This window comes from Sphaerodactylus townsendi, linkage group LG06 (assembly GCF_021028975.2).
Source record: "Sphaerodactylus townsendi isolate TG3544 linkage group LG06, MPM_Stown_v2.3, whole genome shotgun sequence".
Taxonomy (NCBI): domain Eukaryota; kingdom Metazoa; phylum Chordata; class Lepidosauria; order Squamata; family Sphaerodactylidae; genus Sphaerodactylus; species Sphaerodactylus townsendi.
The window spans coordinates 95,237,991-95,261,320 of NC_059430.1; the positions used below are offsets into that span (position 1 = coordinate 95,237,991).

The 23,330-nt window shown below is 44.7% G+C and overlaps 1 protein-coding gene across 2 annotated transcripts in view; it reads right to left on the reverse strand.

Annotated features, from left to right (window-relative positions):
• Positions 1-23,330, reverse strand: part of GRHL3 (grainyhead like transcription factor 3) — a 58,092-nt gene that overhangs the window by 15,358 nt on the left and 19,404 nt on the right. Inside the window, exons 2-12 of one of the 2 annotated variants that reach the window (XM_048500706.1) lie at positions 20,819-21,005; positions 18,958-19,019; positions 16,140-16,476; positions 13,920-13,999; positions 13,055-13,208; positions 12,717-12,828; positions 12,009-12,103; positions 8,734-8,892; positions 7,948-8,026; positions 5,012-5,145; positions 1,884-1,921 (exon numbers count right to left, since the gene is read on the reverse strand). In XM_048500706.1, coding sequence (XP_048356663.1) covers positions 1,884-1,921; positions 5,012-5,145; positions 7,948-8,026; positions 8,734-8,892; positions 12,009-12,103; positions 12,717-12,828; positions 13,055-13,208; positions 13,920-13,999; positions 16,140-16,476; positions 18,958-19,019; positions 20,819-21,005 — 1,437 coding nt within the window. Of the gene's footprint in view, positions 1-1,883; positions 1,925-5,011; positions 5,146-7,947; positions 8,027-8,733; positions 8,893-12,008; positions 12,104-12,716; positions 12,829-13,054; positions 13,209-13,919; positions 14,000-16,139; positions 16,477-18,957; positions 19,020-20,818; positions 21,006-23,330 lie in introns of both variants that reach the window. The other variant, XM_048500705.1, reaches the window with a different exon arrangement.

Below are 23,330 nucleotides of genomic sequence, written 5' to 3' on the forward strand. Positions count from 1 at the left end.
TATGTTCAGATATAAGAGGCTGCTCTATCGTAACAGCCAATCATTATTTACCACATTTATTAGCAGCCTTGCTATCTTATAGGCACTCAAGGTGGTATAGTGATTATAGACCTGCCATTTACTTTGCTGTTTAGCCCCAATCTACTGTCCTCGAGAAAGTGAGGACTGGGAGAAAAAATGGCTAGGAAATAGCCTCCATAATGATGCTCTAGGAATTTCCTCATGTCTCTATGGTCTTTAACACAGAGATTAGGGAAATTCCTAGACCTGGATGTGACATCACGACCTCCCTAAAGTACACCCTCCTCAGACACTACTCTTATAATCATCTGTATTTGCTGAAGCAGTGCTGGCAATCATAACTGGTTAAGGAGTTAGTCTAGAGATCCAGGTTCAAATCCGAACTCTCCCAGACAAGCTTTTTGGCTGACCTTGGTCAAGGTACTCTTTCTCATCCCTAACACATCTCCCAGAGTTTTTGTGAAGATAAAATGGAGGAGGGAGAATGATGTAAGCTGCTCATGCACTGACTTTCCAGAGAACCTAATCTGCATCACTACTGAGTCCTTACTGAGGAGAAAAGGTCTAAATAAATGTCTAAATAAATGTCTAATGTTTCTAAATAAATGTCTAAATAAATAAAGGTATAAATGTCTAAATAAAAAATGACTCAAACATTGTATTCTTTTTTTAAAGCATTCATGTACTATGCCTGCTCGTTTCACTGGGGCCCATGCAGAAGAAATTTGTCCAGTGGATTGTATGTAGGGTTGCCAGACTCCAGGTGGTGACTGGAGATCTCCTGCTATTACAACTAGTCTCCAGGTAACAGAGACCAGTTTACCTGGAGAAAATGGTTGCATTGGAAGGTAGATTATGTGGCAGGGGTGTCCAACTCTGGCGAGTCAGGTGTTCAAGGACTACAATTCCCATTGGCCATGCCAGCAGGGGCTGATGGGAATTGTAGTCCATGAACATTTGAAGTGTCAGAGTTGGACACCCTTGTTCTGTAGTCTTATACTCCACTGAAGTCCCTCCCATCCCAAATCTCACCCCTTTCAGGTTCCCCCTCGTCAAATCTCCAGGAATTTCCCAATCCAGAGCTGGCAACCCCAATTGTACCCCATGGATCAGATCAGTTGATCTCTCTGTGCCACAAAACTTGCCCTCTGGTTCAGCCAAGTATAGCTACATTCTGACATCCTCTGCTAAAGATCCTCCTCAGGCCTTTCCTACACAGAAGGACCGGTTTAGTCATTATTGCTGAGTTTACGGAGATCTCCATGACCCTGGCCTAATTGGGAGCCAGTCCCATAACCCCATGCAGTTCCCTTGTTGTCTCATGGAGGCTCATGGAGATTGTGATCTGCACACTGTCTACCAGATACAGCAACTTTATTGAGGCTAAGTAGGCCAGGGTTTGGTCAGTGCCAAAACAGGAGACCACTCAGCAACTCCGTACATGGTACTTTGAGTTCCCCCAAAGGAAAGACACATGCCAGGGTAATAAATAAATACAAATGTGGGAAGTGACAACAAGGTCCAAGACAAAGGTCCCCAATCTTTCTATGCCTGCAGGCTCCTTTGCAATTGTGATACAGTGTGATAAGTACAGCCACAAAATGGCTGCCACAGATTCTTCTGCTGTCAAAGCAGTGCTTTTAAAAATATGTGCAGCCAATCAAATCTCAAGTGCTCAATTAGGAGTATTGCTTGGCAAAAGCCCCACCTGGGCTCGTCCACTTTCTATAAAACACTTTGTGGACACCATGTGCACTATGTTGGGGAGACTTGGTCCAGGCACACCACACTGGGGACCCCTGGTCCAGGGCATGTGAGAAGATTTGAGTCAGACAAGCCAGAGGAAACGTCTCTTTCCATACCTGTTAGGGTCTTGAGGAACACCAGTGGTAGGTAATGCCTGCTGAAGAGAGAGAAACTGTGAGAGTCTTTTAACATGAAAATAAGCCTAGTTCCATAAAGACAAAAACACTGGTCCCTCACTAAGAGTTCCCCACCATGTTTCAGACACTGTGTGATTATTCTTCAAGACCATGTACATCTCTGGCTGATTGTTTCTACACATACTAACTATTGTTACAAACTGTGGTGTGGACCTATGTACACACATCATTTCCTAGCGGGGTGTGTGTGTGTGTGTGTGTGTGTGTGTGTGTGTGTGTGTGTGTGTGTGTGTGTGTGTGTGTGTGTGTGTGTGTGTGTGTGTGTGTGTGTGTGTGTGTGTGTGTGTGTGTGTGTGTGTGTGTGTGTGTGTGTGTGTGTGTGTGTGTGTGTGTGTGAGATGCTTATTTGTGTAAAACCAGCATATCAAAGACACAAATCACCTTGTTAAAAATAAAAATTAGGGCAATGGTTTTTGCCACTGTAATTCACAGGTAAAAGGAATACACATAGGCCCAATATGCACAGAACATTTAAAATGTTTTTAAAAGAACTGTTTTGGCTTTTTTTCTCCAGTGGGAAAATAAAGTGTTTCAGGCCAAAATGGTCCTTTTTTCCCGTCTGCTGCCTGACGAAGCCTGTCAATTTCATTCTGTTGCACCTGTCATCTCTGCGCCTGCTGTAGAGATTCTCCATGCTGCCAGCCATTTGCTGAAGGTTTCCAGCGGAGGTTTCCTCTGCTTGCAGCTCACCTGCATGCAATTTCACTGTATAAAGTATCTGAATAAACTTAATTTGGACTGGCGTTTTTCCTTTTTTTAGTTTTCAAAGAGACATCTTTGAAGCTATGACAACTAGATATGATGGCATAATTTTACTGACGTACTTTATACAGTGAAATGCATGGATGAGCTGCAAGCAGAGGAAACCTCTACCAGAAACCTTCAGCAAATGGCCGGTGGCACGGAGAATTTCTGCAGCAGCACAAAATGGCAGGCGCATGCTGCAGAGAAAATGAAAGCAGAAGCTGGTGAGTCAGGTAGGAAACAGCAAGCTGGGAACCTTTTGAAAATGTCTTGGGGGAAAAGAAATGCTATTTAGCCTTTTCAAAATGAAACATTTTGAGGAAAAATAAGACATCTTCCAAATGTTTTGAGGAAAAAGCTGGGCTGAAACATTTTATATTTAGCCTCAAAACGTTTTATTTGTGTTGTGCAGAATGGGCCACAGATGATAGTGCAGATGATACAACAGTGATTGGTCTCATTCGAGACAACGATGAAACCGCATACAGACGGGAGGTTGAACAACTAGCCTCGTGGTGCCACTGGAACAATCTAGAACTGAACACACTTAAAACCGTAGAAATGGTGGTAGATTTCAGGAGAAACCCTCCCATCCTACCTCCTCTCACAATACTAGACAACACAGTATCAACAGTAGAGACCTTTAAATTTCTAGGCTCCATCATATCTCATGACCTAAAATGGTCACCTAATATCAAAAATGTCATTAAAAAAGCACAACAAAGAATGTTCTTTCTGCGCCAACTCAGGAAGCTCAAACTGCCCAAGGAGCTGCTGATACAGTTCTACAGAGGAATCATTGAGTCTGTCATCTGCACCTCTATAACTGTGTGGTTTGGTTCTGCAACCCAACAAGATCGACACAGACTTCAGAGAATAATCAGAACTGCAGAAAAAACAATTGCTGCTAACCTGCCTTCCATTGAGGACCTGTGAAAATATTTACTGACCCCTCGCATCCTGGACATAAACTGTTTCAACTCTTACCCTCTAAACGTCGCTACAGAGCACTGCACACCAAGACAACTAGACATAAGAACAGTTTTTTCCCAAATGCCATCACTCTGTTAAACAAATAATTCCCTCGATAATGTCAAACTATTTATTATATATTTATTATATAATTACTGCACTACTTTTCATCATTCCTATTACCCATCTCCTCCCAATTATGACTGTATGACTATAGCCTGTGCTGACATTTCATTTTATTTTATGATTTTACATTTTATGTTTTTATTACTATTGATTGTTTCCTGATTGCTTACTAGACCTATATGACAATCATTAAGTGCTGTACCTTATGATTCTTGACAAATGTATTTTCTTTTATGTACACTGAGAGCATATGCACCGGAGACAAATTCCTTGTGTGTCCAATCACACTTGGCCAATAAAGATTCTATTCTATTCTATTCTATTCTACTAAACCCTGCATTTCTTAATCTTGAATATATACAGAGCCTCGGAAATGGTACATCTCTGGCCTACAAACTAGAGTTAACATGTCTGGATTGTGAAATATCTGGTGTTTTTGGGTGGAGCTTGAAGAGAATGGAGTTTGGGGAGGGGAGGGACTTCAGTGAGGTATAATGTCATAGAGTCAATTTTCCAGAACGGTCATTTTCTTAAGGTGAACTGAGCTCTGTCACTTGGAGGTCAGCTGTAAGTCCAGGAGATGTAGAAGGTTGGAAACTCTACTACAAACACAACCCCTCTCATTTATCTTCCTCTTCTAGGTCCAAATCTGCTCACACTTCATAAAACACCCTTAATTACCACTTTCAAATTCTTCCTCAAAGCCTACATTTTCTGCCCTAAGAGTTTCTCCTGCATGTTCAGTCAGACAATAGCTACATTACAAACACAGCTTGCTTTTAGACCATACCAGCCCCGAAAGTTCTGAAAGCGCTTTAAACTTTATGTCATAGACCCTTTTTCTCTCCACCATAGGATGACATTTCCTTTCCCCACGGAATTGTGGAAATAAATATTAAACCAGTTTAAGCCTGTGCAGCAGATACACATGTTGTCAATCTGCTTCAAATACCCAACTGTTATATTTTTCCACCGCTAGATTTCTCCCTCTATTCAACTGTTACAGTTTAACTTCTCGAGCAGAACTCCTCCATATCTTAATTTTTCAACTACAAATCCTACTAAGCAAGTTGCAATACTTTTTAAAGTAAACCAGAACTTAATCTTTAACTATTTTCCCAAAAAACACTGAGAGCAGACCTTTCCATAGCACAAGTTTCTCAAAGCTTTGAGTGGAATTTGAAGGCATTAAAAAGGGGACTTACTGTTCCACATCTCTGGAGGTTTGGAAAATGAACATTTGGGATGAACAAGACAGGCTGCGTTTCCAAATCCGCCTGAGGTTTGAGGTATGTAATTTCGTTGCCTCGGAAGCCTGAAACCAAACAGCTTTTCAGACCTGGAAGGCAGAATAGAAATACCCCTTTTCACCACTCATGTGTCAAGAAGAAGAGAACAAAAGCCTGTTCTGAGATGCACGACCTCTTTAAGAAGATGACTGAGTGGGGCCTGGTGAATCTCTGCTTTGGAAGTTAATGCTGGTCAAGCCACTGTGGATTTAATGAACAGGAAAAGTAGCAGGCAGCAACCAAGGTCCACATATATCAGTGGTGAGGGGGTTCAATGAGGTGCATGGCAAGCATACAGGAATGTCCCTGAATTCACCTCTGACATATTGGAAGGGCACGTTAAAGTATAAAATCTTTAGCTAGTGCATTTTAACCTTGCCCTTCTTCCAAGGAACTCAGGGAGCTGCATGTTCTTTCACTCCCTTTTGTCCTCAGCCCAACCCTGTGGGCCTTTCCCCACTTACCTTAAGCCCCGCGCTACTTGAGGAGAGTAGGGCGGGGTCCCCCAACACTCCCCACAAGAGGGGCGGCGACAGCGCAGCCGCCCGGACGCTGCTGCTGTCGCGCCCCCTCAGCGCAAGGCATCCCTGGTGCTCTTTCAAAGGGGCTTTGATGACCCCGCGCAGAGCGCGGGGTCGTGGGGACGCCCGGGCGCGCGCCAGGGATGCCGCGCACTCAGAATTGCGGGCAGCAACCCTTGGAAAAAGGTAAGTGGGGAAAGGGCCCCTGAGATAGGTAACGCTGTGAGATACAGAGTATATGAGTGGCCCAAGGTCACAGAGTGAGGATTTGAACCCAAGAACAATGGATCTTATGCTAACATTTTAAACACCGCATTGGCTCTCCTAGTTAACTATTTTTTCTCTCCATTTTTTGCCTCTCAGTTCTTCAAAAAGTCCTGCAAGGCACTTTATATCTTCCTTTTATAACTCCACAGTGAAAAGGGCTAGACACTTTAAAAAATGAAAGCTGGAAACTAATAGATCATGGCCACATAACACTACAAACATCTAGCAATTCCTGATTTAAAAAAAAAACCTGTCCTGTGGTTGGAGGAGAAGGGTGGCTGAGGGAAGGAAAGTCCAGGCAAAACTGCCGTGTGAGCGCTTCATTACCATTATGAACACCTCTGCATTTTGAGCAGTGGAAGCAAGACTTATATGGAAAGTCCTCCCTAACTGGAATCAGTGAAAATCATAAAGCAGCTTGAAAAATCAAACTGAAATTCCGCAGGCAGGTATGCAACCCGCCCCCAAACAACCACAAAACAAAGTACACAAACTGAGAGCCAACACGTTAAAAAAAAAAATCTCAGAACCAACGCAGAAATGACTAATATAATCTGATCAGCCCCAGTTCCCCCTCAAGCCTTCAGAAATCAAGCAATCTTGGCTTTCAAGAGACTAGATAAGAAAGGGGAGGCCTGGAGAGCTTGTGTGGGAAGGGAGTTGGTATAACCTGCAAGATCTCATTCTCAGACAAGAATGATTATATGTGTCTAGGGAACAAAGGGGGGGGGGGAAGTAAGCACAGAGCACAGGAGCTTCTGTCTCACAATATTATTAATAATAATTCCTAGAGTGCCTACAGTAACTTGGCACTACTCATTAATCTCAATGAAGACACAGACCTTGCCCGACGGCTTGCAGTCTGAAAGGCCAGCCGCCCAAAGAGAAAAGAGGCTGGGTGGACAGGTGAGTGGGTGGGTGGAGGCAGAGGATGAGGCACAGTTTGATACTTCAGAGAAAAAAGAAGCATGTTTTTCAATAGCCATTTCAATCCCAGTTGGGGCCAGGCTGCTCTCCACCAGCCCGTGTTCTTACTGGGATAAATGTAGTGCAAGCACCCAGAAGGCCTTCGCTAGTGATTGGGAACAGACTGTCTTTGCTGTGTGTTGTAGTGGTTGCAGTATAGGACTAGGAGCCAGGTTCAACACCCCACTTTGCCATGGAAGCTCACTGGGTGACTTTGGGTCAGTCTCTTTCTCTCAGACTATATCGCAGGGTGTCACTGACAAGATAATATGGAGGAGGGGAGAATGCTGCTGTAAGCCTCCTTGGATTTCCAGTGAGGAGAAATACAGGATATCTGAATAAATAAACATTCCCTCTGCAACCAGAAAGAGGGTTTGCTGCAGCTGAAGGTCCTAAAACAGTGGTTCTCAACCTTCCTAATGCCACAATCCTTTAATACAGTTCCTCATGTTGTGGTGACCCCCAATCCTAACATTTATCCATTTTACAGATGGAGAACACTGATGCAGAGAATCTTAGGCGACCCCTGTGAAAGGGTCGTTTGACCCCCCAAAGGGGTCCCAACCCCCAGGTTGAGAACCACTGTCCTAAAACATCATGCCTTTTGTTGACCAGACCACTGTAGGATCAATTCACATGTTTCCAGCATCGTCATGGCTGCCACAAGGACTGTGTAGCAGGCTCGCAATGCAAATCCCCCCATTGTCGCCCAAATGCAGGCAGATCGATTCTGATGGTGATGCACGTGGAGAAGGTCCTTCAGCCTACCCCCCCCCCCTTCCCATGCTGCTTTCACATCCTGCATATCACAAAAATTACGATTACTTGATTTTTGCAACACAGCAGTTTCAGAATGCAAAAAGGGCATGTGGGGTGGGGGCAAAATCCACTCTCTGTAAGGACACATGCAAAAGCAGTCCCACGTGTGTCTGGGGGGCACAAAACTCCCATCACACATCATAGGGCCAGTGCAAAGACTTTGTTACATGTGTTTTGCCCTTAAGGGTTGGTTCCTGGGCCAGCATCCCACGATTCTAAACATTGTTCCCTGTATGGCAGCATTGTGAAGCAGACCCCACCAGCTTCAGTCATACTAACCATTATTATTCGCATCCAGGCATTTTCCCTTCCTCCTGAACTGTTTGCGTTCATCGTCCCGCATTTTTCTCTCTGCTCCCTGGGGGGAAAAGTCAGAGATACTCAGACACAACGTTCATATCAGCTCCTTGCCATAAACCCCATGCTCCCAATTTTTTTTGATGTTTCTTGAACTATAAATTACAGGGAGTATGTGTGTGTGTGGGTGTGCGCACGCGCGAGCACAAGTACATACTCACATGTGACGAAGAAGAAGAGTTAGATTTATATCCCCCCTTTCTCTCCTATAGGAGACTCAAAGGGTTTACAAACTCCTGTCCCTTCCTGCCTCACAACAAACACCCTGTGAGGCAGGTGGGGCTGAAAGAGCTCTGAAGAACTGTGACTAGCCCAAGGTCACCCAGCTGGTGTGTGTTGGAGTGTACAGGTTAATCTGAATTCCCCAGATAAGCCTCCACAGTTCCAGTGGCAGAGTGGGGATTCAAACCCGGTTCCTCCAGATAAGAGTACACCTGCTCTTAACCCCTACGCCACTGCTGCTCCACTGTGCACACAGAAAAAGCCCCGTTTTTGTATGGTTCAGGGTGTTGCTCTCAAGCAAGGGATCGTCACGACCATGAACAAAGGGCATATGTTCCTTCCTGTTTGAAGTTGCCCCAAATACTGCTAGCCCTAACATTTCTCCTTTGGAGAGAAAGCAAGAAATAGATCAGGGAGACTCTCTGTGTCTTTATCCAGTCTATTTCCACCATATCCAGAAAGTCTGCCCCCAAAGCTTGACTCTACCTTATCACAGAATATTTTGATCTGGCAGACAGCTCGATGAACCAGCCGGTTTGTCCCAGTACTGTAGTCATAAGTGTCTATTTGGAGATTCAAAGGGACACCCTTCACACCTTTCTGGGAGGAGAAATCTGTGCTCAGGCAGTTCACCCCAATAAACACCTGCAAGGAGAACTAGATTATTTCAGAATTCAACAACACGAATCTGAAATACATACTAAATGCCAGCCGATTACCAGCACTACGATATTCCAGAATTTATTGCTCAGAGGCCAAACACACCAGCTTGCCAATGTAGACTGTATAACTGGCTATCAGAGGTAGAGTTACCAACTTCAAGGTAGAGCCTGGAGTTCTCCTGGTCTCCAGGCTACAGAGATCACCTCTCCAGAGAAAATGGCAGCTTCAGACAATGGACTGAACGGACTCACATCCCTGCTCAGCTTCCTTCCCTAAATTCTACCTTCTGTAAGCAGCATTCCTAAATCTCCAGGAATTACTAGTGCTGGAACTAGTGACCCTGCTGGAGTCGCCTTCGGTTTTAAAAAGAGAGTTATCAAGATTGAGGAAGGAGAAGCTCCTTTGATTAATTCTAATGATGCAAGGACAATCCGCAGTTGCTCAGCGGTAAAGGAAATGCATTCTGCACCTGCTGAAAAGGCATTTGTCCCCCCAAGTGACACTGCCAAAGATGGGAAGAGGGGATACTATACTGGCATGGCTAATAGAACTGGTGGGATGTTTATAGACCTTTCCACCAGAGATTTCTAGTTTGCATCCTGGGGAGCTCTGTCCCAACCAAGGCAGAATTTTTTGCTTCTCTAGTTGGAAATCTCTTTCAGCAAACTGATGCCTTTCAGCAAACAGGACAGCTGTGGATCCCCACATAAAAGTTTTCAGGTGCCAAATGTAGCCAGATTGTAAACTAGGACAGGCCACTTTCAAACAATTATTTTAAACAGTCATCTTTCCATGTGAGAAGCACAAAAGCAGGTGTCAATTCCTTCCTCTGCTTCTTCATGTCAACTTTACTATTTAGACTCCAGTGCCAGAAGCTGTACATTTATTCAGCACTGATGCCATGGAATTCAGCAAACAGTGGAAGAAGTTCAACAGTAAACTAAAATAATAGAACAAGCACATGTGCTTCTTAGTTGAAGGAGGACCAGGAAGGTGGCAGAGGAGGAGGAGGAAGAGGAAGAGGAAGAGGAAGAGGAAGAGGAAGAGGAGGAGGAGGAGGAGGAGGAGGAGGAGGAGGAGAAGTAGTAGTAGTTTGGATTTATATCCCATCTTTCTCTCCTATAAGGAGTCTCAAGGTGGCTTACAAGCTCCTTTCCCTTCCTCTCCCCACAACAGACACCTTGTGAGGTAGGTGGAGCTGAGAGAGTTCCGAAGAACTGTGACTAGCCCAAGGTCACCCAGCAGGAATGTAGCAGTGTGGAAACACCTATGGTTCACCAGATAAGCCTCTGGCACTCAGGTGGAGGAGTGGGGAATCAAACCCAGTTCTCCAGATTTGAATCCACCAGCTCTTAACCACTACACCACGCTGGGGTGTCTTTGTGGCTCACTTGCACAGAGAAACTAGTAAGTATTGTTTGAAGTTCAGAGGCAGGGAGAAGAGCAGAAGGTGCTGAAAAAGGGCTTTCAGCAGCAACTCAGAAACTTTTCACATCTTTGAAGCCCTCAACCTTAAAACTGCCCCAAGCCAGAAAGGAGGCAATCTTTCTGCTAAGCATAAAATCACATCTAACCTCAGTGCCCCACAGGCCCAGCTGCATGCCTGGGATGTTTCTATTGGGGGAAGAGTAGGGGGGACAGGATGTTGCCTCAGAGACAGTTTGTAACCTTTTAAAACTATGTAAAGATAGAAACAGCCAAAAATAGGGCCAAGGTTGCCTTTGGGCTAGAAAAGTCTCACTGCAATCCCAGAACAAAAAAATAACCGCTTTGTTAAACTTCTGGGGTTTTTTTCACCCTTGCGCCGTTTTTCACAGGTATAGTTCCTTATTTGGACTTCCCTGTACAGCGTAGGTTTGTTTGCAGGCTGTAATGCAGCTGTGACCTTCTTCCAAGACAAAGGCAGCCCAACATATTGGCATGGTGGGTCACTCAAAATTTAATAAACAATCAATTTTAATTGCCTGTTTGGGACTGGTCGGCCCCAATACGTGGCAGGAAAGAAGGCATTTGGCATAGTGGGTCATGAGTTGGGAAGTTCTTCCCTGTTCCAACAGAGAATTGTAAGAAGGCCATATTTCAGGTTTCTACAAGACTGTAACCTTTGTACTGAGTCACTCATTTGAAAAAGAATAAGAGGTTGTGTATGTGATCTGAAAATTGTGGCAGGGTTCTTCCATTTATGTAGTTTAGTGATTAAGAGAAAGAACTGGGCCCCAATCCCAAATCTTAATCCAGATATAGATCTTTTGGAAGACCTTACATAATCCCATCTCTCTCAAGCAAGAGACAACCAGAGAAGCAAAAGTGGCATATTTTCACAGGCAGACTTTTTCTATTATCCTCTCTGGTCAAACACGGATTTCAGGTTTTTATCATGTTGTCAAAACTGCAAAACCTTTTTGACCTAGGACTGCTAACTGGGAAATTTCAAGAGATTTGGGTATGGTACCTATATGTGTGGGAAACTGGGAGTGATTTCACCTTGCATTTATGGCATGCCATACAATTTGTCCTCCAAAGCAGCCATTTTCTACAGGGGAATTGATCTCTGTCATCTGGAGATCAGTTGTAATTCCAGGAGATCCCCCAGCCCTACCTGGTGGTTGGTGGCTGTAGTTTGACCACAAATAGCAGTGGTAGACACAAAGACATGAGCCAGGTACATTAATCATAAGCATGCAGAGGAGTCATGGAACATGCTTGGAGAGGTGCCATTCTCAAGAAAGCAAAATTTATTTGTGCTAAAATGAATGGGACTAAGGTTAGTCCTAGGTCTAAGCACACTTCATTTGCTCCAAATGGCAATTCACACAGCTTGTTTTGGACTTGCTTCCAATCCAGGTTGATATTTGTTCATCACACTATGGTGTGGGTAAAAATAAAGTGGCCCAACTAAAGGATGTATTTGCATTATTTGCATTCTCCTTAGGGAATCATGAGGACAGCAGCTCCTGTGAGAGTTGTCAGGACTCTCAAACTACATTTCCCAAGGTTCTGAGGGAGAAACCATGACCATTCAATTGCATAAACAAATAACAACTTTGTCGTAAGGAAGGGGGCGGATACTTGTCCTTTGTAAAGTTCAAGAGTCATACCTTTGCTTCCTCATGAATGTTCCAGACAAAGGACAAGGCGTTGTAAGCTACTTCCTCGATATGTTCCACGGTATTGAAATTCTCTTTACAGTCAGCTGAAAGGCATTAAATACATAATGACTCTTCTAATTGCCAACTTCTAGTTTTTGGAACTGAGCAACTCCCATCTTCTTAATGAGGTGTGATAAACCCCACCCTGCTAAGCCATTAAAAACTCATCCTAAACTCCACCTGGAAGCAAAGGTCAAAATCCAGAGAAGCTGGGGCATATACACTCAGTGAAAAGAGGATTTAGTAATTTTCATTTATTTTAAAACATTTATTAGCCATCTCATGAGATTAGCTCAAGACAGCTCACAAAATAAAATAACAAAACATAAAACAGCTAATATTAGCAAACATTTAAACCCTAGCTAGCCAATAAAATCCCAGGACATAAAAGTGAATTTTAAATAACATTAATCCCTTCAGCATAAAAGTAAATAAAAGCCACATTTAGCAGCCTAAATGATCCTCATAAAGTGGTTAGGCTAGAAGCAGATCACTTGTGAAAATTAGACTGGTAGCCAGTTCAATTGAATTTCAGAATTGCCACCAAGGACTGCAACAGGACTGAACCCCACTGACAAAAGGGAGTTTGTGATCTTTTTCCTTTTCTTCCCAGGCAATTAACCCCACTTCCAAGCCAAAAGTATCTCCATGTCATACCAACATCGATGACTCTCTGTTTGGCTGTTGGTTGGCGCGAATGCCAGTGCTTCCAAAACTTGAGCTGCTCCATTGGGATTTTTTCATTGTCAAAAACGACCATCACAACACTCTAGAAAATGGAGGGAAAGGGGAGGGAATTTAGGTCCCAAGTCACTGATATGCAGGTTTCCTGTATCAATTTATCAGTAAAATCAAAGCTAGCTACAGGTAACCCTTTTACAGCCCTTTACAGAGGTTGACTGTACAATGGGGCTTCTCTGCAGAAAAAGGTAAAATCAGATTGTTATAGCAGCAGACTCAGCTATTTGTTGTATGCTTAGGTGGTCACTTCTTACCTTAACTTTATTGGAACTCAAGTGTAAACATTTGGCGTCTCCAACAGTCCTTAGGGTGACTGGGTAGAACTGTCCTTTGTTGAGGTAGGCCATGGGTGAGTCACCAGATTTGATGTGAATTGCTTTGGGGGATCCCAGTGTATATTCAAAGTCACTTGAATGGAACAATTAAAAAGGATTGTGAATTGAACAGTTTTGTGCAATTTAACTCTGAAAGTCACTCACACAGAATTGTCCCAGACAGTGTGCCTAGAGTGATTTTCCCCTTGGGTAATACTACCCTAAAAATGCTTCAACAACTTAATAACCATATAAATATATGCAACAGGCAGCTTGTATGAGGGTTCTCTGTCTAGCTGTCCAGGCCAGCTCTTACATGCTACAGATGACCAGGCGTACAGCCATTTGTTTCCTTCTACTTATTTTTTAAAAAACATTTCTTTCCCTCTCTTCAACCAGAGAACTGATTCCTAGGGCAGCTAGCAACATATTCAAGTAACTAAGATCTCTATAGAATAGAAATTCTATTTAAAACACAAAACAAAAGAATTTAAAAACCAACGTGCGTTAATTAAAAAACACACAGAAATTAAGCAGAAGAAATTAAAAAAACAAGTCAAAATAACCACAGTATGAAGGGGAGAAAAAAAAACTCAGGCCAGACAAAGAACCAAGACGGAGATCAGAACAACCTCACTTTAGAAACTTGGGAAAATAAATGAGTGGTTATCTGTTACGGAAAAGATACCAGCTCCAGTGCAACAATTCCCTCCAAAGGCATACTAAAGCTGAAGTGCCACAACAGAGAAGGCCCCGCTCCACACTGCCATCTTCCTCTTTCCCTCATACACACACTTTTAATTACCTTTTGGTATCTTCAGTGGAATAAGCCTCAGAGCATGGTGCTTCAGTCTGGGATTTGAGAATATCAGTGAAGATCACAGACTGTAAAGATACAAAAATAGAATGACTCTGTATGAACTAAGTATGACACTTGTCAAGACCTGGGAAAATCTTTTTTGTATATATAGCAGCCTTGGATACCATGAATTCTGACTGGGACAATGTGTGGAGGTTCTCATCCTCCACCAATCACTTCTCATCCTCCACTGGCCCCCATGGAATAGCTCTTTCCCCTACTGAGAGTGGGGGTGGGAAATGCAATTTGCCATTCCACTGCAAGAAAATAAAACAGGTCTCAACACACCCTCTTAAAGCTATGTCCCAACTTTTACTGGAGCCAAGGCGGAAAATCGTTTTGGATTTGGGTGGGGATGGTGGGCTAGAATGAGTTGTCAAGTTTTTGTTTATTTGAAACAGCCCAGCCACTGTGCCTTTCATAGCAACCCCAATGTGCAGAAATTCACCTAGTGACGTTTTGACTGGAGAGATTAAACTCCCGTAAGCACACCCAGGCCTTGAACACAAGGCACAGTTCTTGAGACCAACTTTTCAGTATTATATTTCTTAAATAGGGCTTTGGAGAAAATCCCAGGAAACCTGTCAAAATGGTGATGGATCACTACATATAAGAGAGGGAGCTTTTCTAGGCAGCATCAGGTAAATTATGACCTACCCAGATTATAAACTATGAGTTATGAACTACCCAAAGTACTTCCTGGCCAGAAAATGTCCCAGTAAGCTGAGGAGTTACTAGGAAATTGCACTCTTTCTTTCCCTACTCTGGACTTGAAGAAGATGTGTGGAAACATAGGTTAGCAGAACAGCTCCTAGTAAACCCAGAACCCTCAACAGGCTCCCTCAGTTACACAGGGCCCACTGTGCTGTTTGACTCTTTTTCACCCAAACCCTATTATTCTTCTCACCCAGACTCACACAACATTTTAACCGATTTCTTTTAACAAACAACAACAATCATCATAGGCACACAAAATGGTATATCCACTGTAGACAGAGACAGCATTGAAGAAGAAGAGGAAGAGGAAGAGGAAGAGGAAGAAGAAGAAGAAGAAGAAGAAGAAGAAGAAGAAGAAGAAGAAGAAGAAGAAGAAGAAGAAGAAGAAGAAGAAGAAGAAGAAGAAGAAGAAGAAGAATTTGGATTCCTACCCTGCCTTTCTCTCCTGTAAGCAGTCTCAAAATGGCTTACAAACTCCTTCCCTTCCTCTCCCCACAACAGACACCTTGTGAGGCAGGTGGGGCTGAGAGAGTTCTGAGAGAACTGTGACTAGCCCAGCAGGCTTCATGTGTGGGAGCGGGGTAAGCAATCCAGTTCACCAGATAAGAGTCCACCGCTCAAGTGGAGGAGTGGAGAATCAAACCCTGTTCTCCAGAGTAAAGTCCACCACTTTTAACACACCACACTGGTCTCTTTCTCCTTCTTTTCTTATTTTATCTGTTGGCAGCTCTGGTGCTGTCCCATGGTTGGGTCAACCCTGATGTGATGGGCGAGGGCAATAAGCTTGCTGAACAAAAGTCAGGAATGGACCAGGAAATTAAAACAGCCTTTGGGCAAGGCAGTCCAGGAATCTCCTGCAGGACTGTCAGAACCACAGAGATGTTTAGCTTGTACTAGCTCCATGGGGACTATGAGAACGGATGTAGGGTTGAACTCAGTGGCCTCTGCAGGGCTGCCAGTGCCACAGAAGCCCATTGGCTCGGCAGTCCTCTAGAACCTGTCAGAGTAAGGTAAAGGGCTGGTCTGTCCCAGCCTATGTGCAAGGAATGAAGACAACTAAAAGAAGGAGAAAGATCATCAAGAAGTTTTCCCAACCAAAACTCAAACAAACAAACAAAAAATCATCCCTTGAATCTCCATGACGGTTAACATGGCATGTAAAAGACACTCCCTCTTTACGCCTATTTAGTAGAACTTGTGCTGCTCCCATTTTATACACTGTGCATGTCACAGCCTGCATAGAGATAGGCAGAACCACTTGGCTTAGCTCTGGGAAAGCTCGACAAACCCAGTTTCTCAGTCCAGATCCCACCAAGTCTTTGGAGACAGATTTCAGATTTCAGTGCTGAACGCCCCCTCCCTCGGCGAATGTCATCAATTCATCCACCTATTCATAAAACAATCAACCGCCAAGAAAAATGGGCTACAAAATCAGCATGTAGTTCTAACCTCCTGAGGGTCCTCTTTGTAGGTGCTATCCGGCTGCCATCTCTGCTGCGGAGGGGCCACGTGGATTGTGTCAAAGAGGGAATTGAGCGAGCCGTTGTCATAGACATCCCCGGAATTTATCAGGTAGTTGTCTGGACTGCTCTCCAGCTTGCTTGGGCCAGGGGGCAACGCTGGTGGCTTATGAGGAGGGGGAATGCCGTCCAAGCCCAAGCCATTCTTCTTGGGAAGGTCAGGATATTCCTGGTTCATGGAGACATTTTCGGCCAGGAGCTTCATAAGATGAGCAGAACTTTCAAAGGATGAAATCTCTGGTTCGTACTCCATCCCGTGGCAATGCCTAAAGGGAATAATGGCAAAGAAGATGACCAATGAGATGCATATTGTTTTATGACAACCACTCCTGTGTACCAACTTTCACAGTGGTTAGCGGAACTGCACTGCCCTCTTGTTTCCCCAGATATTTAAGCTGTGTTACAGGTTATCTCCTGGCAATGGCCATATATCTTCAAACATTCTCCATTTTGTTCCTTGGAAAGTATACATTTCCTTCTAGATTTATTTTTTACCTATATTTAGACTGAGTGACCACAAACGATCAATAAATATTATTAGGAATACCATCCATACAAAACCACCGACATATGCGGAACTTTTCAGAGTTTTACAGTTAAATGATCATTAGAGTTTTATAATGTTATTATTTTAAAAATGGGTTTGAATCGTTTCACTTGGTCTATTACCTTCCTTGAATAATTTTGTCAGAAGAGGAGGGAGAGAAACAAAGAAAATAAATATGCTGAGGAAACTGGCTGACACTTCACAGCTTCAGATCCACTGGCATGGTCCTAGGGATGGAATGATTTCCACCTGGCAATCGTGAAAGGTGCAGAAGTCACAGCCACTTACAGCAATCCCATGGGGTTTTCAAGGTAAGAAACAAATGGGGGTGGACTGGATAGCAATCCTGGACATCCTTGGTAATCTTTCATCCAAGCACCAACCAGGACCAAACCTGGTTAGCTTCCAAGACCTGACCAGGCTAGCCTGCGCCATCCAAGTCAGGGTTAGGGTTAGGGTTTCCGCCTACAGAGTGTGAATTTCTCACCTTCTCCTCTTGCTGCTGCCCAAGATGCCCACCAAAATTGCAGAGGCATTTTTGGAGGCAGTGGCCAGGGAAAGGAGAGAAAGTCACACTCTGCTGCTGGAAGTTGTCCAATCCACAAAAACACTCCAATGTAGCCAAGCTTTTACTTTCTTACTGCGGTTGACTGCATTATATGAACACAAAACCAGCAGTCCATCTAGTCCACGGGTCTGCAACCTGAGGCTCTCCAGATGTTCATGGACTACAAATCCCATCAGCCCCTGCCAGCATGGCCAATTGGCCATGCTGGCAGGGGCTGATGGGAATAGTAGTCTATGAACATCTGGAGAGCTGCAGGTTGCAGACCCCTGGTCCAGCATCCTGTTTGGAACAGAAGCTGACCAGTTACTCTGGGGGGGGGCAATAAACTGGGCATAGCCAAAAAGGCCATCCCCTGAATGCTGCCTCTTAGCACTTGTAGCTAGAAGTCAGCCTCCCCTATGTTTTCCCAATGGCAAAAACAAGGGAAATTGGGGGGGGGGGGGAGCCTTATAAACTCACTAAAAGGGCAACAGTTTAAAAATAGAACACCTATTTTTGGAAATAAAAAAACCAGCACATAGCTAAGGGTACACAGAGTGCAGGAAGTGGAACTGAACTGAGAGATAACCAAAGTGACTGTTAACTTATTTTGGTTGGGTTATCTGGCCGGCATGGAAACCATGAAGGATGAAAGGAAGAACACAGCCCATTTTTGGAAGCGGTTGAAACAAAAGCCAGCTAATCACCTTCACCGCAGGTTTAGAAAGACCACAAAGAGCCTCCAAGTTTCTCTGTGTCCTTCCCAAGTATTAGGGGAGAGTGTGGGGAGCAGGCAGACATGGAGTGAAATTCAATCCCTCTCAGGCCGGATGAAAGGAAATGCAGAACCATTTTCTGAAGCACCTTTCACTCATACAGCCGGCGTGGTATGAAGATTAGAATGCCCATTTAGTACTGGGGAGCTGGAATCCAAACTCAGCTATGACGCTCCATTGCAGACCATAGAGTTGTCAGTCCGCCTCAGTCTAAGCTACCTCAACAGGCTGTTGGGAGAATAAAACTGGTGAAGAGTTATCACAATAAGGGAGAGGGTCAAAAAAGTGTTTGCATATTGCCCTATTTAAAACTGCATTGGCGAGAAGTCCAGCGAATCAGATTAACAAACTACACTATTCATTCTCCTGACCACCAAAGACCTGCAGCATTGGCATCCACATTATTCATTCCTTCTCTGTCATGCAACAGGATGTGGATTGCTTTTACTACCGCTTAAGCTTATAAGCAGTGAACAGGACAGTGTGGAACAGCGGTTAGAGTGTTGGGTTAGGACCTGGGAAAACCTGGTTCAAAACTGCACTCATCATGAAACCTGGCCTCGGACCAGCCACATCCTCTCAGCCTGTCCCAGTTCACAGTTCCCAATGCTATCAGAATAAAAACAGAGCACGGAAGAGAACCATGGATGCTGCCCTAAGCATTTTGGAGGAAGGGCTGGGCAAACATGCACCTAATTAAATAAACAAAGTCTTCCGGGGAGTATTAAAACAAAGAGTCACAACATCTTTCTGCCATTGGCTTTATGCACTTTATGACAGTTGGAACCTGGTCAAATGCGAGCCGATTTCTTGGGCCTCCCAGCATTGGTGCCGATGTACAAACATACACCAGACGGAACAGATCTTATTCTCTCACCTCTTCCCAATTTCATTGCGTCCAGTAGTTCCTGATGGAAACATCTTCTTTTCCTTTGGCGTCTGCACAGGAAAAAGGAAATACTAACTCCATAATAAGGAACCACACTCTGGAATTGGCTTTCAACTTCCAATGTATGTTGATCAGTTGGATGGAGGGCTGATACTTCATGCTATCTCAGCAATGATGCTTCTGTCTGCAACACACTTTTCTACAAATGACTACCACATGTCTATCCCCCATGCCTGCCTTCTTGCACAGATGACTTATAAATGAGAAATACACAAAACTGATTTGCCAAAAGTTTATTGCTCATGTGTCTGACAAGAAACAAGTTTACCCCTTAAGATACAGATGTCTGCCTGCCTATACTGTGGACACAAAAATACTCAATGAGAATGTTTCCGTGTGTGAACACAGAAACAGGAGACTACACCACTATTTCTGTCAGGCCCACAGGCAGGTTTTTTTTTTGTAAACAGGTAGTTATAAACAGGGATGTTGTAAACAGGTAATGAGCACCACCAAAAAATGGCTATCATGGGGACTTAGTCCAGTCATAAAATGTTGGGAATTTCCAAGCCAAGCATTCTCCTATAATGGAGATATCTATTTCTGAATGGGTGCTCTAGGAATCTCCACCAGTCTCTATGGTCTTTACCACAGAGACTGAATAGAATCCTAGATCTTTATCATTCATTTCAATTTCCTTTCCACATTTTACTCCCATTGCCCAAATCATTAAGGGGTGAGAGCAAGTGTGGGAAGTTGCCTGCTGCCACTGGCAAACTGTAAGGCCGTTTCCGCACGGCCGTAAGGGCGCCTCCACGCCGGCAGGAATTCTGCCGGCGTGGAGGCGGAGGCCGTTCGCATGCAGGCATGCGGACGGCCTCTGGAGAGGCCGGAAGACGGCAGGCGGCTCCGCATGGAGCCGCCTCTTCCCCACTTCCCTTTCCCATGTACCTCTTGTGTCGCCGTCCTGCTGGCCTCCTCAGCCCCGCCCACGCTGCCCTCCGACCTCCAGGGGTCGGAGGACAGCGAGGGAGGGACTTAGGAGGCCAGCAGGACGGCGACAAGAGAGGTACATGGGAAAGGGAAGGGGAAACAGCGTGTTCCCGGCGGCGCGGTTCGCACTGCGCCGCCGGGAAGACGCTTTCCCCTCAACAACAACCCTTTAAAAGGTTGTTGTTTAGGGTGGCCTGACGCTGCCCTGGGGGAGGGGGAGCGCAGTCAGGTCGGCGCTGCTGCGTTGCAGCAGCGCCGCCTGTGCGAACAGCGGCCTGGGGCGGCGTTTTTACCGCCCCCAGGCCGTCGGTTTTGGCCCGTGCGGAAAGGGCCTAAGCCTAATAGCAGCTCACTGGATTCTGTGGAGGCCAACTACTGCTGATTTGCATGTCCTAACACCATCAACTTGCTTGCAAGCACTCCACAACCCATCCTCCTGGCAGTACACACTGCCCAGCATAGGAAAGACTATATGGGTAGTATGTGGGGGAATTATGTACAGGCATGTGGATTAATGGGTGCAAAGGGAAGCACGACCAGGGAAGGGAAGTGGGCCCCTGTGCATTTTCTGCCCAGGGCCCCCCAAAACCTGGCCCTGTAGACTAATGTTTCTGGAGGAACAAAGATTTTTGTGCAGGAGGAATGATTTTCCACACTGTCCACTCCCTGAAATTCTGTTTCTGGAAGAGGAACAACACCTGGGGATGTAATTTAGGGAGAGGGCATTTTGGGTTGCTCAACAGACAAGCAAGGTGGGAAAATAGAAAGGCCTCGTCTGGATCCAACCCTTTGTCCTGCAAGAAACATCAAATGAGTCGGTGTTCTTTCTTGATCTAATGCTGGCTGCATTCCATACCATATAATAGTCATAGAGAAGACTCAGGGCAGCCACGCCGTCGTCATCTCCATTTACTCTCATCATAGCCTTGGTGGCTGCCGTCAAGGGATTCTCCAGGTAGTGCTTCCAAGCATCCTCTTCGCTCACGTAGGAGTATTTCTGAAAACCCACCCCGTCATTCTTCAGAAGGCGCACAGATCTGAAACTGAGTTGAAAAACAAAAAACAAATGTTGATATCCAAGATCTTTCCAGGGGACATTTTTTTAATCAGCATAACTTTGCTTTTTCATTCTGGCTAAAAATGTATGAGTCACTGAAAGGAAGGAAGAAGGCCTGGGAGTGACCAGCGAGAGCAGATATCTTATTGTCACGGGTATGTTATTCCCTTTTCACCACTGATGTCTTTCTGGAAGGTCTCTGCCTGCCTGCCTGCCTGCCTGCCTGCCTGCCTGCCTGCCTGCCTGCCCGTCCCCACCTTGGTCCTATGTGTCAGGGATCCTGGAAAATGTTGTACTCCCATCAGTCTTCAGAAACTACATGTCCCAGGGTCTCTTCTGCAAAGCACCAGGGTGGGCTGGTATTTCACACAGTGGCCTCCACAAAGGACTCCTGCCACCAGACAGATAAATGGCAGGGAGTTCTTCTTTAGCCTGGATTATACTCTGAGTTACAGAAAAATGTTCCAGATAGCAATCCTTTAAACGGAACTAGATTTTTACATATGTCAGCAATTCAAACATGAGATAGGGGTGCCAGTTGTGGCTTGAGAGATTCCTGGAAATTTGGGGCTAGTGCCAAGGTAAGATGGAGTTTAGGGAGGGCAGAGAGGTCAGCAGCAATGTGATGCCATAGATTCTACCCTCCAAAGATGCCCTTTCCTCCAGGGGAACTGATCTCTGAAGTCTGGACATCAAGAGAACTCCAGGCCCCACCTATGAGTTAGGTTAGGCTGGGAATGTTAAGCAGGCCCAAGTTCATCCAGCAACCTTTCATGGCACAGTGGGGATTCAAAACATCATTCTCCCAGATGCTAGCCCAATACTCTAACCACTATACCATGTGCTCTCACGTGTCATTTGGTATCCAAGAAAATGAGCATTCTAACCCTGCAGATCCTGTCTCGGAGCTTCAGAGGGCCCCTTAACTTGGAGGATCCAACCTTTTTCTTTCATTTGTAGGCATCAGAATGGTGGTTATATAGATTTTACCTCACAACACTCTTGCGACACTGGTATGAAATCTCAACTACCAAAAGCCCCTCAGACTTATCATGAAAAGCAAAGGGGAACAAAGGCTTGGGAGTGAAGAAACGCAACACATCTGGACTTGTTTCCTTTTTTTCGCTTCTTGTTTGCCGAAAGTTCGTCTGATTATTTGGTTCTGGGGATTTACATCGCACTACGCCCAAAAGGCGTGGGACAAATCCATGGCAACGTCAAAGCCAAAAGATATCAAGTTTCCCAAACACCAGTGTCACTCCCCTTCTAAAAAAAATCTATCCATAATATTTAAACCTAGATTTTAATAAGTGATAAGAAACAATCACCCAAAATGAGCAGGAAACAGTCACAGAATCACTAAAAATGTTCTTTTTCAGATGCTGCAAGAAAGGAGAGAGCCATAGTTGTGATTACTGCATTGGACTAGCATCTGGGAGACCCGGGTTCAAATCCCCAACTCTGCCATGGAAGCTCGCTGGGTGACCTTGGGCCAGTCACGCACTCTCAGGGCACAACTACATGTTTCAGCATCTCTGGATCTGAGGCTCATTCTGCACATGCAGAATAATGCACTTTCAAGCTGCTTCCAGTGCTCTTTGAAGCTGTGTGGAATAGCAAAATCCACTTGCAAACAGTTGTGAAAGTGGTTTGAAAATGCATTATTTTGCGTGTGCGGAAGGGGCCTGACTCAGGGATGCTTCCCGCATTTTAGAGGCTCCCAATGGCTGTTTCAGCACTTGAAAAGGCATAAGGGCGGGAGAAAAAGAGAACCTGATCCTAATGTGCTACAGGTTTAGTCAGGATTGGGGCCTCATAGCATTTTTAAATGGTCTGCATTTGACTCTAAAATGGCAGCAGCGATCTCAGGTCACATTAGGGTATGCTGAAGCATTTAGTTGTTCCCTCAGCCAAATAAACCTCACAGGGTTTATGTCAGGATAAAATGGGAGAGAGGTTGATATAAGCCACCTTGGCTTTCATCCCCACTGGGAAGAAAAGCAGGGTATCAATGAACAGACAAACAAATAAATTCCACTAATTCCCAAGGGGTCAGCTATTTATTTAGACATATATACTGCCCCTCTTCTCCCCAACACTGAACCAAAGCAAGTTACAATATTTTTCTCCTTTGGTCCATTTTATCCGAGCAACAACAATCCTGTGAAGTGGATTTGGCTGTGAGAGTGCCTGGTCTGAGGGTACCTGAGGAGCATCCATGGCAGAATGGGATTTCGAACCTGGGCCTCCCAAACCAAAGTCTCATATTGTAATCACTACACCACACTTGCTCTCAGTTGAATGCACAGCA